General features: G+C 37.4%; 4 protein-coding genes and 1 long non-coding RNA gene across 5 annotated transcripts; 4 read left to right on the top strand and 1 right to left on the bottom strand.

The window, feature by feature from the left end:
- The first annotated feature begins 125 nt into the window (after window positions 1-125).
- LOC109124635 (cyclin-L1-1) lies at window positions 126-3,071 on the top strand. The gene is made up of 7 exons (XM_010474370.3): window positions 126-290; window positions 771-946; window positions 1,041-1,122; window positions 1,272-1,412; window positions 1,550-1,719; window positions 1,971-2,244; window positions 2,363-3,071. The coding sequence occupies exons 2-7, from the start codon at window positions 795-797 to the stop codon at window positions 2,831-2,833; spliced, it is 1,290 nt and encodes a 429-aa protein (XP_010472672.1). The 5' UTR covers window positions 126-290; window positions 771-794; the 3' UTR covers window positions 2,834-3,071.
- Window positions 3,072-3,412: 341 nt separating this feature from the next.
- LOC147926013 (phosphatidylinositol 4-phosphate 5-kinase 3-like) lies at window positions 3,413-7,258 on the top strand. Its single transcript, XM_087492139.1, has 7 exons — window positions 3,413-3,630; window positions 3,954-5,256; window positions 5,331-5,496; window positions 5,570-5,680; window positions 5,779-6,088; window positions 6,178-6,253; window positions 6,561-7,258. The coding sequence occupies exons 2-7, from the start codon at window positions 4,073-4,075 to the stop codon at window positions 6,871-6,873; spliced, it is 2,160 nt and encodes a 719-aa protein (XP_087348265.1). The 5' UTR covers window positions 3,413-3,630; window positions 3,954-4,072; the 3' UTR covers window positions 6,874-7,258.
- A 1,640-nt stretch (window positions 7,259-8,898) lies between these two features.
- Window positions 8,899-11,417, top strand: LOC104752268 (protein IQ-DOMAIN 4-like). The gene is made up of 6 exons (XM_010474369.2): window positions 8,899-9,087; window positions 9,200-9,274; window positions 9,386-9,799; window positions 9,871-10,101; window positions 10,179-10,301; window positions 10,377-11,417. Exons 2-6 carry the CDS (start codon window positions 9,206-9,208, stop codon window positions 11,133-11,135), a joined length of 1,596 nt encoding a protein of 531 aa, XP_010472671.2. The 5' UTR covers window positions 8,899-9,087; window positions 9,200-9,205; the 3' UTR covers window positions 11,136-11,417.
- A 699-nt stretch (window positions 11,418-12,116) lies between these two features.
- LOC104752267 (serpin-Z3-like) lies at window positions 12,117-13,891 on the top strand. Its single transcript, XM_010474368.3, has 2 exons — window positions 12,117-12,593; window positions 12,885-13,891. Exons 1-2 carry the CDS (start codon window positions 12,216-12,218, stop codon window positions 13,671-13,673), a joined length of 1,167 nt encoding a protein of 388 aa, XP_010472670.1. The 5' UTR covers window positions 12,117-12,215; the 3' UTR covers window positions 13,674-13,891.
- On the bottom strand, window positions 13,023-15,568 carry LOC147926012 (uncharacterized). The gene is made up of 2 exons (XR_015583531.1): window positions 14,949-15,568; window positions 13,023-13,598 (listed from the first exon to the last, which is right to left on the bottom strand). It is a non-coding gene; the product is annotated as an uncharacterized LOC147926012 (long non-coding RNA).
- Window positions 15,569-15,806: the final 238 nt, after the last annotated feature.

Raw genomic sequence — 15,806 nt, 5'->3', positions numbered from 1 at the left:
AAGAAAAAAAATAATAAGTGAAACCAAGGAAAAAACAGAGCCCTTCATTTCGAGAGCAGCTAAAAAATGGTTCCAGCGTGGAATTGGGCCCAAGTTAAAGGAGGCCCAATTAGTTTTTAATTTAATTTATTTTTCCCTTTCTTTCTTTTTTTTTTTTTTTTTCTGAAGGGCAAAGATTATTTTTAGTTTTCTTTAGTTGCCCTCCTCCTCCTTCCTTCGCTTCTTCTACTTGGATTCCCGATTTGCCTCGCCGTGGTTCCGTCGCACCGCAGTGCCTCTCCGTTTTCCTGGTAATTCCGTTTTAACCCAACCTGTGTTGGTTTCTAATCGCTATTTCTTCCTTGGCTTAATCTCAGTTAGGTTTGGTTACCTCGAATTGCTTGATCTCAGATTAACCTAGTTGGAAACTAGGGCCATAATCTCAGAACTAATGTAGCAAACAGATACAATCTAGTCTAGCCTCTCTCGGTTATAGTAATCAGTCTGTGATTCTGAATTAATGTCTCTCTGACCTCTGCATCAGAATAATTGCATCATGTATTGCTTACAATTGATATAGAACCTGTAACTGTTCTTGCCCGCTATGTGTTTTTTTTTTCTTTTTCCATCTTAGTATCATCTAAGGGATGTTTCATTAAGGGGTTTATATGTTTGTTACTTAAAGATTTGTTTGTTTGTTTCAATAAGCTTATCTTTTGTCTTGTGATTTTCTGCAGTAAAGCTTTTTAGTATGTGTCTTAATCTAATTTTTCTTCTTTTGATGGAAACAGTGACCCCCGGCATTTAGTGAACTGATGATTTACACTGCAATAGACAATTTCTACGTAACCGATGAGCAGCTTAAGGCGTCACCTTCCAGGAAAGATGGGATAGATGAAACAACTGAAATCTCTCTTAGAATCTATGGATGTGATCTCATCCAGGAGGGTGGAATATTGCTCAAACTGTATCCTTTCCTTGGTCTTATTATTTTGCTTATTTTGCAAAACTTAAAATGTCATGTAGCTGTGACTTTCTTAACCTGTATGGGTTGTCTTTAGCCCCCAGGCGGTTATGGCTACTGGCCAGGTTCTTTTCCACCGGTTCTACTGCAAGAAATCTTTGGCCAAATTTGACGTTAAGGTACTTATTCTGTCTCTTTCTTGTAGTAGTTATGTGTTTTGAGGCCTTAGAATTAGAAATGTTGGTTGATGTAGTTTCAGTATGGCAATTCTCTAGTAGTGTATACTGCCTGTCTACAACCGTAATGATCTGTAGTTTACCTTGTACAGATAGTTGCTGCGAGCTGTGTCTGGCTTGCATCAAAACTGGAAGAAAACCCTGAGAAAGCAAGACAGGTAATCATTGTATTCCACAGGATGGAGTGCCGCAGGGAGAACTTTCCACTAGATCATCTGGACATTTATTCCAAGGTTAGTGTCCTTGCTGCACCATTACTTGATTTTGTCATATTGAGTGTTTTTCATGTCCATGTGTGTAGAAGTTGAGGTGCTCCCACCATTTATATCTTTTCTAATATTTTTCTTTCATCTTATTGACTTTTTTGCAGAAGTTCTCTGAGTTGAAAGTTGAATTAAGCAGAACTGAGAGGCACATACTGAAAGAGATGGGTTTTGTTTGTCATGTTGAACATCCTCACAAGTTCATATCAAACTACCTTGCCACACTTGAAACACCTCCAGAATTGAGGCAAGAAGCTTGGAATTTGGCAAATGATAGGTAAAACCCTTGTTTTCAAAATTTACTGTGGATATTATTTTATGTAATTACTTGATAGTTAGATGTACATCATACTGTCTGTTTTTAGGTTTATAGCTGACATTTAAGCTGAAGCTGGGTATATTAGTTGAGTCCTGACATATTCAGTGTGCTGTTTTGATTTAAATATGTTTGTCATGCTTTCTCAATATCTGACCATTCTTTTATGATTTTATCTGATTGAATCTCTCATTATATGTCTATAATTGCAGTCTGCGTACAACCCTCTGTGTGAGGTTCAGAAGTGAGGTTGTGGCATGTGGGGTTGTGTATGCTGCTGCCCGTAGGTTTCAAGTACCTCTCCCAGAGAATCCACCCTGGTGGAAAGCATTTGATGCAGATAAATCGAGTATTGACGAAGTGTGTAGAGTTCTTGCTCATCTATACAGCCTTCCAAAGGCTCAGTATCTTTCTGTTTGCAAGGACGGGAAGCCATTTACATTTTCCAGTAGATCTGGGAATCCTCAAGCTCAGTCAGCTACAAAGGTGAGTTGGATTGCTATCTAGATTTTGTGATATTTTGTCCCTATTCTGAAATTAATCTGATTGCGTTTTATTTCTGTAATCAGAGCTAGGATTAAAGTACTTGTCCACTATGTTACAGGATGTGTTGCCGGTGCCGGCAGTAGGCGAGGTTGTTGATACAAAGTGTACTCCAGGATCAGCTAATAACGACACAAAGGATGGAATGGTTACTACGCCTCACGAAAAGGCTACAGATTCCAAAAAGAGCGATACTGAGTCGCACAGTCAGCCAATTGTAGGAGACTCAAAGGAGGAAAAAAGTAAAGTTGGAGAAAGAGAAAGAGAAAGAGAAAGAGAAAGAGAGAGAGAGAGTGATAGAGAGAAGGAACGAGGTAGAGAGAGGGACAGGGGTAGGTCTCACAGAGGCAGAGATTCTGAAAAGGAGAGTGATAGGGATAGAGACAAAGTCAAAGATAGAAGTCATCATCGGTCAAGAGATAGATTGAAGTATTCAGGTGGGCATTCGGATAAATCAAGACATCACTCTCCTCGGGACCGTGACTATCGCGATTCGTCACACTCGTCGAAAGACCGTCGGAGGCACCATTAAGCCAATCTTCTTGTAACCCAAATTGGAGGTACTACACTAAGCCAATACTCTGGTCACCAAATCCCCTTGTCTTACTAGATGTTAAGACATGATAGTGTTTGTATTGTTTTAAGAGTCGAACCCATATGTTTCACTCTTGAGTGTACTCATCAATTAAATATCCAGTGAGGAGGAATCACATGTTAAGATCATGTTAATTCAGATCGAGATAGTTAATAGTAATTTGGAAATTATGAAAGGGGCATTAAACTTTGGAATAGTAAAATGTAAATTTGACTTGTATGAGTTGTGTGACCCAGAGGAGAGGAGAGTCAGTATCGATTTCTGACTTGTGGGCACATGATTGTATCATTGAAGCACGTTCCCAAACATTGTTTATATCTTTCGATACTTGTCTATTAGCTCCACCTAAGAGCACCGCATATTCTTATATGATATCGAACCATATACTAGATCTTCTGAAAGCCTAATAATTCTAATCAGAAACATACTTAATGATTTATAAAAAAGATGATGATAGAGGCTAGCACGTAGTCTTGTTGCCGGCTGCATAAATAATCGAAAAAAACGAAAACGGCTACATTTTCATCGTTGAACCGATGATTTGATATCCTTTTGGAAGAGAGAGTTTCATAACCATTCCTGACTTTCTGATAAATCTTTCCTTCAATCTTTTTTTTTCTCTGGTTTCAAGTATACGGATTCGGATCATCAAAAAATCCATCACACTATCTTATTTCCTGGACTACTTTGTCATGTCGGTTGACGATTCATCAATTTCTCTTCTAACTAATCAGGTACATTTGTTTATTTTCTGAGAATTTTGATGTGTTGTATATTACCACTTGATATAGGTTCTTGAATAGTCTGTTTGATCATTCCTTTTGTCAGTCAACGAATCCAATCTAAAAATGATGTATATAAGAGTAAGTTTTTTTTCATTTCAGATACCAATTTGAAGAATAATAATCAAATTACAGTAATGACATTAAACTCTTAAGAGCTTTTTTTTTTTCTTCTTTTGGTATATAAGATCTTGATTGTAATATAAATCCATTAAGATTTTATCATTTCCATGGTCGTTGATCAAAGTTGCTTTTGTATAAAAAAACAATTACAGAACAGAAGAAATGTTTGAAGACTAAATGTTGTTATTGGAGGAGACAAACAAGCCAATAAAAAAGTCAACGAGATATATCTGACTTTGGTGGGCATGGAGTAGAGTAAGCAGACAGCAAAATGCAAGAGACTGTGTTCCTCTTCACTGAAGAGAATCTGAACAAAGGGCAATCCTCAGGGGGCAAATATAAACAAAGCTCTCGACGTGTTGTGCCCATGACAAGTTGTGAGGTGAGTGATTCGGCTGCGGAGATTAGAATAGTAGAAAAGGTGCTAAAGAACGGCGACCTTTACAATGGAGGCTTATCTGCCGGTGTTCCACATGGGACAGGGAAGTATCTGTGGTCGGACGGTTGTATGTACGAAGGGGAGTGGACACGTGGCAAAGCGAGCGGTAAAGGACGTTTTTCGTGGCCATCGGGAGCGACCTATGAGGGTCAGTTCAAGGACGGTCGAATGGATGGAGAAGGAACGTTCATTGGAATCGACGGTGACACTTATAGAGGGCATTGGCTGTGGGGAAGAAAGCATGGCTACGGAGAGAAGCGATATGCAAACGGCGACGTTTACCAAGGAAACTGGAAGGCCAATCTACAAGATGGCAACGGACGTTACGTGTGGAGCGATGGGAATGAGTATGTAGGAGAGTGGAAGAATGGTGTTATCTCTGGGAAAGGAGCCATGACCTGGGCTAATGGAAACCGTTATGATGGGCTATGGGAAAATGGAGCCCCGGTTGGGAAAGGGGTGTTGAGTTGGGGTGAGGAGAAGACTAGTAATAGCGTGTGGGGGAGAAAGAGCAAGAGGAAAGATGATGAGATTGTGCAACATCATAAGCTCTCTTCAGTTGAAGCTTTGTCAATGAATACTAATTTCCCGAGGATTTGTATATCGGAGTTGGAGGATACTAGCTTGTCTGATCATGTAGAGGCGAGTCCGTATACGAGCGAGTCAGATACAAGCGGATGCGGAGAGCATGAATGGGCAAGAAGTCCTTTGCTTTTAGAGAGTGGTGGTGTCATGAGTTTGCAACAAAGTCCAAGATGGTTGGATGAAGGAGATTGTAAGAAACCAGGGCATACGGTTACAGCCGGACATAAAAACTATGATTTAATGTTAAATCTACAACTTGGGATTAGGTACTCTGTCGGGAAACATGCTTCCCTTTTGAGGGAACTTAGGCATTGTGATTTTGATCCCAAGGATAAGCAATGGACCAGGTTTCCCCCGGAAGGCTCTAAATCTACGCCTCCCCATCTATCCGTTGAGTTCAAATGGAAGGATTATTGCCCTATTGTGTTTAGGTAAGTAAATGTACTAAGATTTTGGAGTTTGGAGACAATTGTTCCTGATTGCACATTTTTGTGTGGTGAAACAGGCATTTGAGAGACTTATTTGCGATAGATCAAGCAGACTACATGCTCGCTATTTGCGGAAATGAATCTCTTCGAGAATTTTCTTCGCCTGGAAAGAGTGGTAGCTCCTTTTACTTGACTCAAGATGAACGCTTCATGATCAAAACAATGAAAAAATCCGAAATTAAGGTAACTTATATAATCTTTTTTTTTTACATTGCTTTAGATACATATTTTGAGATTTTTTTTAAACCATTCTTAGGTATTGCTTAAGATGCTTCCAAATTATTACGAGCATGTTTCCAAGTACAAGAACTCTTTGGTCACTAAGTTCTTTGGTGTGCATTGCGTCAAACCAGTAGGAGGACAAAAGGTATGAGAAACGGTCCTTCGTTACAAGTTTATGTACATAAAATCAAATAAAAGCTTATTTATTGTTATCTTTTGTGACAAAAAAAAAAAAAAAAAAAGACTCGGTTCATAGTGATGGGGAATCTGTTTTGTTCGGAGTATCGTATACACAAACGATTTGACTTGAAAGGTTCGTCACACGGCCGTACTATTGACAAGGATGAAGGTGAAATCGACGAGACCACAACACTCAAAGACTTAGATCTCAAGTATGTGTTTCGACTCGAGACGTCATGGTTTCAAGCCTTCATCAACCAAATCGATATCGACTGTGAGTTCCTTGAAGCTGAAAGAATTATGGACTATAGCCTCTTGATTGGTCTCCATTTCCGTGAATCTGGCTTGCGTGATGACATTTCCTTGGGCATCGGTATCAATCATTCTTATATTTCTGTCAACTTTTAGTTTTTGGTATTTTTCTTCTTTTCTCTGAAAAAATCAGTTGCTTGCTTAATTCAGGTCGAAGAGATCAGGAGGACAAATTGATGAGAGGGTATAATTCACTTCCAAATATGGACTCTGTCATCCAAACTTGGTACCTTATAACTTACTATTTCTCGAGTTTTAAATACATAACCATATATTATACTCAAAAAAAGAGAAACAACATAATTATCCTAACTAGGTCTTGGATTCTTTCATTCATTTGAGTGGTCAATTTAGATCAACAGAACTGGTGTAAATTAACCATATTGTATAGAATCGTTAGTGTTTACTTGATTGAACAATTCTCACTAACTTCAAATGAACCTTTTACAATGGCACAAGCTTAACATATCAAATTCAAATTACTTTTCCTCTTTTATATTGACAATATTTTCTGTATGTTTTTGATAATGTAGTAACGGACCCTTAATGAGACTAGGAGAAAGTACACCGGCAAAAGCAGAGCAGGTGAGAAAATTTGGGGAGGAGTCATGGGAAGAAGACGACATTGACAACACAAATCTTAGGAGTACGAAGAAAGAGGTCATTGAGGTGATCCTTTATTTCGGTGTTATTGACATTCTTCAAGACTATGATATCACCAAAAAACTAGAGCACGCCTACAAGTCACTCCACGCAGATCCCACTTCCATTTCAGCTGTTGATCCTAAGCTTTATTCCCGAAGGTTTAGAGACTTCATAAACAAAATATTCATTGAAGACAAATGAAAATGGAACTAACATGCAAAACCTACACAAGTTCAAAGAAGAAGAACTTTACTGTACAACAGAATCTAAGGCATGGGGTTTGGCATTTATTTTTTTGGGGTTTTGAATGTCAAATTAAAACTTAGAGGCCCCTAAATACGATTAGATCGCACGGCACCCCGCAATGTTGCTCGAAACCAAGATGTTGAAGAGGTTGCCCGCTGTTTTGAGATGAATTTTTGGGGTTTACTCATTTTGTAAAGAGGAAGAGAGTTCGGTGCTTCCCTCTCTTCCTCGAAAGCTAGTGTAGATATTAGGACAATGCTTCTTGATTTTATTGTTAATTATATGGTGAGCCGAGCTGACAAAATCTACATGGACAAAGAGTAATTAAACGTTTTTTGCATTTTGTTTTTGCCTCTGACTCATTACTGTTAATCTTTATCTTTATCTTTCTCTATATCTATAGGTTTTTTTGTAAAATAGTTTTCTTTCATGAATAGTTGTATTCTTTTTGTAAAACCATGTTTTCTTGTAGTGTTTCAGTAATTGCTTCAAGCCATACCAAACATGAAATCAACAAGTGGAACTAAGTCCTCACACGAAAATGTTGAGGTTAAGTTTGTCCATTGGCGGCTTGCACAAAAATTATAATTATCTGGTGACAATCTAAACATCTGTCTCGAACATATAAATTTTTTAGCAAAAGGCATATTCCACCAATAGTAAAATTTTCTAGAGTGAAGCTTACCGTGTACTTCATCTACAACTGAAGAATAGCGGATGATTTTGACAGGGGATAAATTAGACACTTGAGGAACAAGAGTACATACATAGGGTTATACAACAAGTAAAATTGGAAAAACCATGATTGTTAGAGAATCAAGCATATTCACCACCTAAACAATAAGAATGTGCCAGTTGTGGAGAAGTAAGCAATTGAAACCACAAATGTAATTTAGCGTACGACAAAAACAGAATAAATGTCTAGAATACGATAAAGAAAAAACATGATTCTTTACTAATTCTTTGATACTCAATGTGAATAATATCTATGTCTCAGTAATTATATTCACTATATATCATGACATTATCTTGATCAAGAACGTTAACGCTCTGACAAAGATTTATGTGCCGGAATCCGGGTAGACCAATCCCGAGGGTAAACTATTTCGGCACCTAAAGAACCTACAAGGGGAAAAGATGACCTTTTTGTAATCATGTGCATTAGTGAGATGAGATCATTATTAATCTTGGCTCAATCACAAACATTATTATAACATACAATATTTTTAAAAAGAATTTAAAAAACACCATTAGGATACAAAACCTAGACATTAATTCATTAGAGAAGGGGAGTCAAAGCATTTTAATTAGCTATAAACAATCTGTCTCCAATTAAACTTTGGCCTTATGAGTTATGACGTGGTACGAGTGAGTTCATGGCCATAGAAAGACCTCTTACTTAGTGTGAAGAGGAGAGAGACAGCAAGTATTAAGAGGTTTGCACGTACTCTCCCTGCCGACTTCCAAACAATTAAAATAGAATTAATAGGAATCTACACAATGTTGTTATACGTTATAATCTTCTCTCTTATTGTTTGTTAATAAAGATGATGGATAATTGTTACACTTTCTAATCTTGGATACATTATGGAACTGAAAAGTTAGATGATCATCCTCTTTACTATTTTGATTTTGATTTTTTTTTTCTGAATAAACCCTTTATCGTAATTATATTTATAGTTTGACAATCAATTACACAATTCGACCTCTTCCTCTTAAATTTTGTTTTGGCTTTGCTCTTCTTTTACGATTTCGTTACTCATTTCTTGTTGGTGAAGAAAACTTTCGACCAAACAAAAGAATTGAAGGTGAAAGTGAGAACTAAATCCAGAGTGGAATGGACAAAGAGCATTATAGCAACATCAAAAAAAATAAAACTCAGCTTTTCTAAATTTGTCAATCACTTTTAGATAATTTTTAAAACAATAAGAAAAGCTGGTAATTCTAAAATCTACAACACCAGAAATAAACAAATAAATTGTAGATAAAAATAACATATAGAGAAACAAAAGCTAAGCAGAGAATTGAAAAAAACAAAAAAAAAAAACAAAAAAGAAGTTATAACTTATAACGTATCTGTCGTTAAATCTGTTAAATTGTTCTTACAAAACACAATCGTAACAAAAGTCAATTGGGTTCCCACGAAACTGTGGGGCCCATCGCGACCAGGTCTCTACACATAATCTCATCTCTTTCACAAAAATTTCATTTTGTAAGAACTTTTTTTTTCTTTCAGTTTGTAAGAAAATGTTTCAATGAAAGATTTGTCTGAAAATTTCAGGAGAAGATGGGTAAGAGCTGGTTAACATGTGTCTCCGCGGCTTGTTTATCTCCAGGAAAAGACAAAAAGCATCAAGTTGGTTTTTCGAATCTAATCTTGAATTATTTGTTATGAACATGTAACCTAGCTAATGATGCAATCAAGATTTGCTAATTCTTATTATTTGGTTTTGCCTTGTTTTCCAAGAAACCTGAGAAACCCAAGAGGAAATGGTCGTTTGGGAAACAAAAGAGTAGAGAATCATTTGAATTCCCTGTAGAGGAGACTCCAACGGTTGACCCTTCATCTTCTTCTGTTTATCAGCCGTCTTCTCCTCCTCCTCCGTTGCCGGATTTTGCTCCTCAGCCATCGTTGCCACCACCGTCTCCTCCACCTCCCCCTCCGGCATCTGACAGCAATAGAGGTTATGGTGAGTCTAAAGAAGCAAAGACTAAGCAAGCTCTGGCTCTTGCATCGGCTGTCGCAGCCGAAGCAGCTGTGGTGGCTGCTCATGCTGCCGCGGAGGTTGTGCGTCTCACGACCCCGTCAACACATCAAATTGTGGAATCAAAGGAGGAAACTGCCGCAATCAAGATCCAAAATGCATACAGATGTTACAAGGTATATATATACAAATCAATTGATCCCTCTTATTATGAGGGACTCACTCTAATTTTTTCGGGTTTCAACAGGCGAGACGCACTCTTCGTGCGCTACGAGGAAGGGCCAGACTCAAAGCTTTGCTACAAGGAAGATACGTTAAAAGACAAATGAACGCGATGCTTAGCTCAATGCAAACTCTTACACGTTTACAAACACAGATCCAAGAGAGAAGGAATCGCTTATCTGCGGAGAACAAAACTCGTCACAGGCTGATTCAGCAAAAGGGTCACCAGAAAGAAAACCATCAGAATCAGAATTTGGTAATTAGTCTCCCATATCTTTTACTTCACTGTATCTGTATGAACCAAGTTCTCAGATGGACTGAACTGTGTTACAGGTTATGGCGGGAGATTTTGATTCGAGCAATAAATCAAAGGAACAGCTCGCGGCAAAGTCCGTGAATCGAAAAGAAGCTTCTGTAAGAAGAGAGAGGGCTTTGGCGTATGCTTATAGTCATCAGGTATATATAGGTTAATAACAACTTCACTATGAAATTCTTCGTATTCACAAATACTAATGTTGGAAAGTAAAACAGCAAACGTGGAGAAACTCTTCAAAACTTCCACACCAAACAATGATGGACACAAACACAACAGACTGGGGTTGGAGTTGGCTTGAGCGATGGATGGCTTCTCGTCCATGGGATCCTGAATCTAATGATGATCAAGTCTCCCTCAAAAGCTCTCTCAAACGCGAAAACAGCATCAAGACTTCTCCTGCCAGATCTAAAACACAAAAGTCAGCCAGCCAAAGTTCTATTCAGTGGCCTGTAAACAATGATTCCAAGAGCAAAAAGAGCGAGTTTACTAATCGTAGACACAGCATCGGTGGTGCATCATCTGCAAATGCTAAAGATGACGAGAGCGTTGGTAGCTCGTCATCCCGCAGAAATTCCTTAGATAATACACAAACTGTTAAATCCAAGGTTACTATGGAAACAACAAGCAACGTGAGTAATGCGCAACCTGTGAAATCTAAGGCTAGTTTGGGAACAAAAAAAAACTTGGATAACAAGCAAGCTTTGAAATTAAAGGCTAGGGTGGGAACAACAGGAAGCTTGACTAACACGCAAACTGTGAAACCCAAGGTTAATGTCGAAACAACAGACAACTTGGGTTTGCAGAAGAAGAAGGTTGTGTCTGATAAGCAGAAACCTCCGCAGGCAGTACTGCCAAAGAAGAGGCTTTCATCTTCTACTTCTCTCGGGAAAACTAAGATATTGTCGGATTCGGACAAAACAACAACAGGTGCTCCAAATGGAGAGAAGAAGAAAAGAAATGGTGGTAGCAGTTAAGCTAAAGTAATAGCCTTATGATGTTGCTTTGGTGGCGATTTGATAGAGTTAGCAACTCTAATTCGAGATTTGTTTTCTATCAACGCAAATAGAAAAGAGAAAAAGAAAAAAAAAAAGACTAAACGTGTGGAGACCTTATTTTGATTGTTTTCGTTGAGTGAGTGAGTATATGTCTGTTTCAGTTTGGTTTTTCATTTTTTTTTTTAACGGCTTAAACCATTTACTTTGCATTAATGTTTGAAAAATATCTAGTAGTTGAAATAAAAAATGAAGGTTCATTTATTCGTTCTCGTAATGCTCAGACCGTCACCATCCGTTAAGAACCACTCCCTATTGGTCGGTATTCTATTTTTAAATTGCTCCAGCTCAAACGTTTTCGACAAGTGAACATAAATATAAATGACATATGTAGTCAAATTAATTTTGTTATTGCCTCTCACCATGTATCATCGTAGTTACGAAATCAAGGTGTTTCAAATTTTCTGTTGAAAGATCGCAACGTTCTTGTTGCATATAAAGATCGTCACCCTAACGATGGAGTGTGGAATCATTTGATATAAAGTTTTAATATGTATATTTTTATTCTTAATCATGAATAACACATATAAATACATATATATATGTACATGTTTAAGACCCATAAAATAAAAGCTAAACACTTCACTAACCCGGTCGGACTATATATTTAACCGCAATCCATATGCTTCTCCGGTTTGGCTTCCGGTCCGATTTTGTAGTATTGGTCCACGATACAATTATGATAATTGAATAATCCATGTTAGAGTAATAGAGTTTTATAGTATTGGTCCGCGGTAAGATTTTTTCGCAGATACCTAGCTAAACTAGCTGTACTTTCTTATTTTTTAATCATTGTCGATTTAATAATCTCTATTATATATGTAGACATTAACAGAAAACAATTGAAAACAAATTTTTATGTGCAAGTGTTTGTTGGGGTAATAAGTCAAATGTATATGAAACAATCAACCATCACAACATATTCACATCTGCATATCTAAAATTTAGAAGTTAGACTTAGAAGTTAGAACCATTCTTCCCGACCTCTCCTGGAAAAAAAAGATGGAGTCAGGAAAATCAATTGAGAAACAAAACGACGTCGTGGTAAGACTAGCTAAGCAAGTTATCGATACCGTTGCCAATGGCTTCAATCTTGTCTTTTCACCGACGTCAATTAACGTTCTGCTCAGTCTCATCGCCGCCGGTTCTAACTCTGTCACCAAAGAACAAATCCTCTCATTCCTCATGTCACCGTCAACGGGTCACCTCAACTCAGCCTTAGCCAAGCTCACCGATGGGGGCACTGAGAGAAGTGATTTGCGCTTATCTGCGGCTAACGGTGTATGGATCGACAATTCTGTTTCTTTGAAGCCTTCCTTTAAAGAGCTTTTGGAGAACTCTTACAAGGCTACTTGTAGTCAAGTTGACTTTGCAACCAAGGTAACTTTTTCCGTTATGGGTAAACTTTGCTTTAACTTTTTTTTTTGAACCGGGGTACGGTATATTATGGGGCCAAAACTTAGACTTATCTCTAAAAATCATAAAAGCAGAGCATTCTTGTTATTTAAGATGTTCACAATGGTTTAAATTAGGGAGTTTTATCGATTTTCATAGATGGTGGAACTCGATTCATGGCTTTGACCCATATGGCGATTTCTTTAATTCCTTGAGTTTATGTTACATCCAATTTGCGGAATGATTAATCAAAAGTGTTATTGCTTTATCATGAAGCCTGGTGAAGTGATTGATGAGGTGAATACATGGGCTGAAGTCCACACCAATGGACTAATCAAAGACATTCTTTCACGCGATTGTATGGAGACTATGGAGACCATCCGTAGTAGCACACTTATTCTAGCAAATGCAGTCTACTTCAAAGCATCATGGGGTAGAAAATTCGATGCAAGTTTGACAAAAGATAATGATTTTCATCTCCTTGATGGTAACACGGTGAAAGTCCCATTCATGACCAGTTACAAGGACCAATATCTAAGAGGCTACGATGGTTTCCAAGTTTTACGCCTCCCTTATGTAGAGGATCAACGTCAATTCTCCATGTACATTTATCTTCCTAATGATAAAGACGGATTGGCTGCTTTGCTTGAGAACATAAGCTCGGAACCGGGATTTCTTGATAACCATATTCCACTCCATCGTATATCAGTAGATGCTTTCAGAATTCCGAAGTTTAACTTCTCTTTTGAGTTTACAGCTTCAAAGGTTTTGAAAGATATGGGACTGAATTCGCCTTTTAGTTCTGAAGGTAATTTAACTGAGATGGTTGATTCGTCTTGGACTGGTGACAGCCTGTACGTTTCAAGCATACTTCATAAAGCTTGCATTGAGGTGGATGAGGAGGGAACCGAAGCTGCAGCCGTCTCCGTTGCCATCATGGTGCCCCAATGTTTGATGCGGAACCCGGATTTCATAGCTGACCATCCATTTCTATTCACGGTGAGAGAAGATAAGAGTGGAGTTATTTTGTTCATGGGTCAAGTTCTTGATCCTTCTAAACATTGATTGTATTTTGTGGTGTGATGACGACCAGACTAAGTCTATTTCTCATTTTACGTTTAATAACAACAGAGCCTTGTTCGGATTCCAATGATGTAGGAACCACTGCTCTTTGTGTGCTTTTTTCCATTGTGTGTCCTACCAGTGAAAGAACATACTTAGTAGTATGTTTGTTGTATTTTGTGTCAATTTCTGGTATAATGGAACTAAGTTTGGTGGTCCTACTTATTGCTTTGTGTGTAAACAAGTAGAAGAGATTCTAGTCAAGAGATATGCAATTTTCATTATGATTTTATCTTATTCAGAAGCCAATGTGTATTGATCTTTTAAAATTTAACTCTGACATATGAAAAACAAATGATACACAACAAGCTATTTAGTGTATTTATCACTATAGAACCTTTCTTCCCCACCTCTTTTGGAAACGAGAAAGGTCAATTGAGAAGCCAACGGTGTCGTGGTAGACTCAAACTCGACACCAACATGTCGCAAAAAAAGTAAACAAGATTTTACGATTTTAGATCGCGATTAGTTTATATTGGTTAATTGGGATTTTTTATAATAAATTGGGTGGTATTATAAAAATTTTGTAACTAGTATATGGTAAATTAGGTAGATGTAGAAAGTATAAATTTATTCTAGTTGAACACCTAGGGATTATTACAAACAGCTCTAAAGCAAAAGTTCTTTTTTTTTGACATCTACGCAACAAACTTGGATTGAAGGCTATACATCAATTGTTTTTGAAAGAGATTGTGAAGTTCCTATTCACACCATCAACGTGTCAGCAAAAGATGGGCTTCGATCATCAATGTACTTCAAGACATGAAGTTTTGGTCTTTGAAATTTACTAATATTTATATTTCTAGTATCAACTTTTTTTTTTTGTGGTGCAAAGTCTAGTATCAACTAGATTAAAAAAAACAGACAACGTAATTTAAAATTATTCTCGTGTATGACGGTCTGTTCAGTATTATGTATGCTAGTATAAGAAAATATGTAAGATAAAAACTCTTTTAATAAAAATATTTAACTTTAGTTTCTTACAAATGGTAGAATTTTTAATATATATGTACATATTTATTCTTAATCATGAATAACACATATATCTTCTTCTTTTTTTTTGTGTGCAAACCATACTTATATTCATTCAATCAACCCAAAAAGAGGAAGCAAATGGTACATAAGAGTACATAAACTTGGAGCACAAGCTCACAACAAAAATGACATAGATAAGATCAATGCGCAACAAATTTAGAGGATAGGTCCATAGAAACTTACAGATAGAGGCTGGCTAGCAACATGCCACATGCGAGATTACGGTGCATCGAAGACACTTCCGGAAACAGTTCGAGAATTTTAAAGATAGTCACTATTGATAAATTTCGTGACGTTGGTAAATGGTACTTTCACATGTGTCGCCGGCACGAACCACAAATGAGCAGTTTCTCTCGAAAGAGGAAGACCGAGCCGATGTTCTCTACATGACAGGAAAGCTTGGACGCTAAGGACCCTCACGGTCAGATAAGAGTGAAACTCAAAGTTGAAGCAAAAACAGGAAAATCGCGGCTGGATTAAGTTGGTTTCAAGCGGCTTCAAGGGATATATAGTTGATGAAGATAATAACCAGTATGAATGAATACACCGGGATAAATGGATCTGATTCACGGGTAGAGGAAGCAGATGTGTTTGTGAAAGAGCCTTCAAAAACAAATATTCATCGATGGTTTTCCAGCTTAAGGTTCCATAGACTATAGCCAAAGGGCAGATTAAACAACAGGTTTTGTATGGAATGCTTGCTTGAGAATAAGTACTAAAAGCTAAACGCTTCGTTAACCCGATAGGACTATATTTAACTGTATCGGAATTTTATAGTATTGGTCCACGATACCATTATCCATGAGTGCAAAAATGACAGTATCCATAGATTTTTATAGTATTAGTCTGTGGTAAGATTTCTTCGCAAAAATGACAATATCCATGCTGAACTAGCTGTACTTTCTTATTTTTCTAGTCATTTTCGGTTTAATAATCTCTATTACGTAGACATTTACAGAAAATAATTTAAAACAAGACTTAAATACGTAAGTGTTTGTTGGGGTTATATAAGTCAAATATATTTGAAACAATCAATTCACA

This window comes from Camelina sativa, chromosome 16, assembly GCF_030686135.1.
Source record: "Camelina sativa cultivar CO46 ecotype springtype chromosome 16, ASM3068613v1".
NCBI lineage: Eukaryota > Viridiplantae > Streptophyta > Magnoliopsida > Brassicales > Brassicaceae > Camelina > Camelina sativa.
This window is presented reverse-complemented; position numbering and strand designations above follow the sequence as displayed.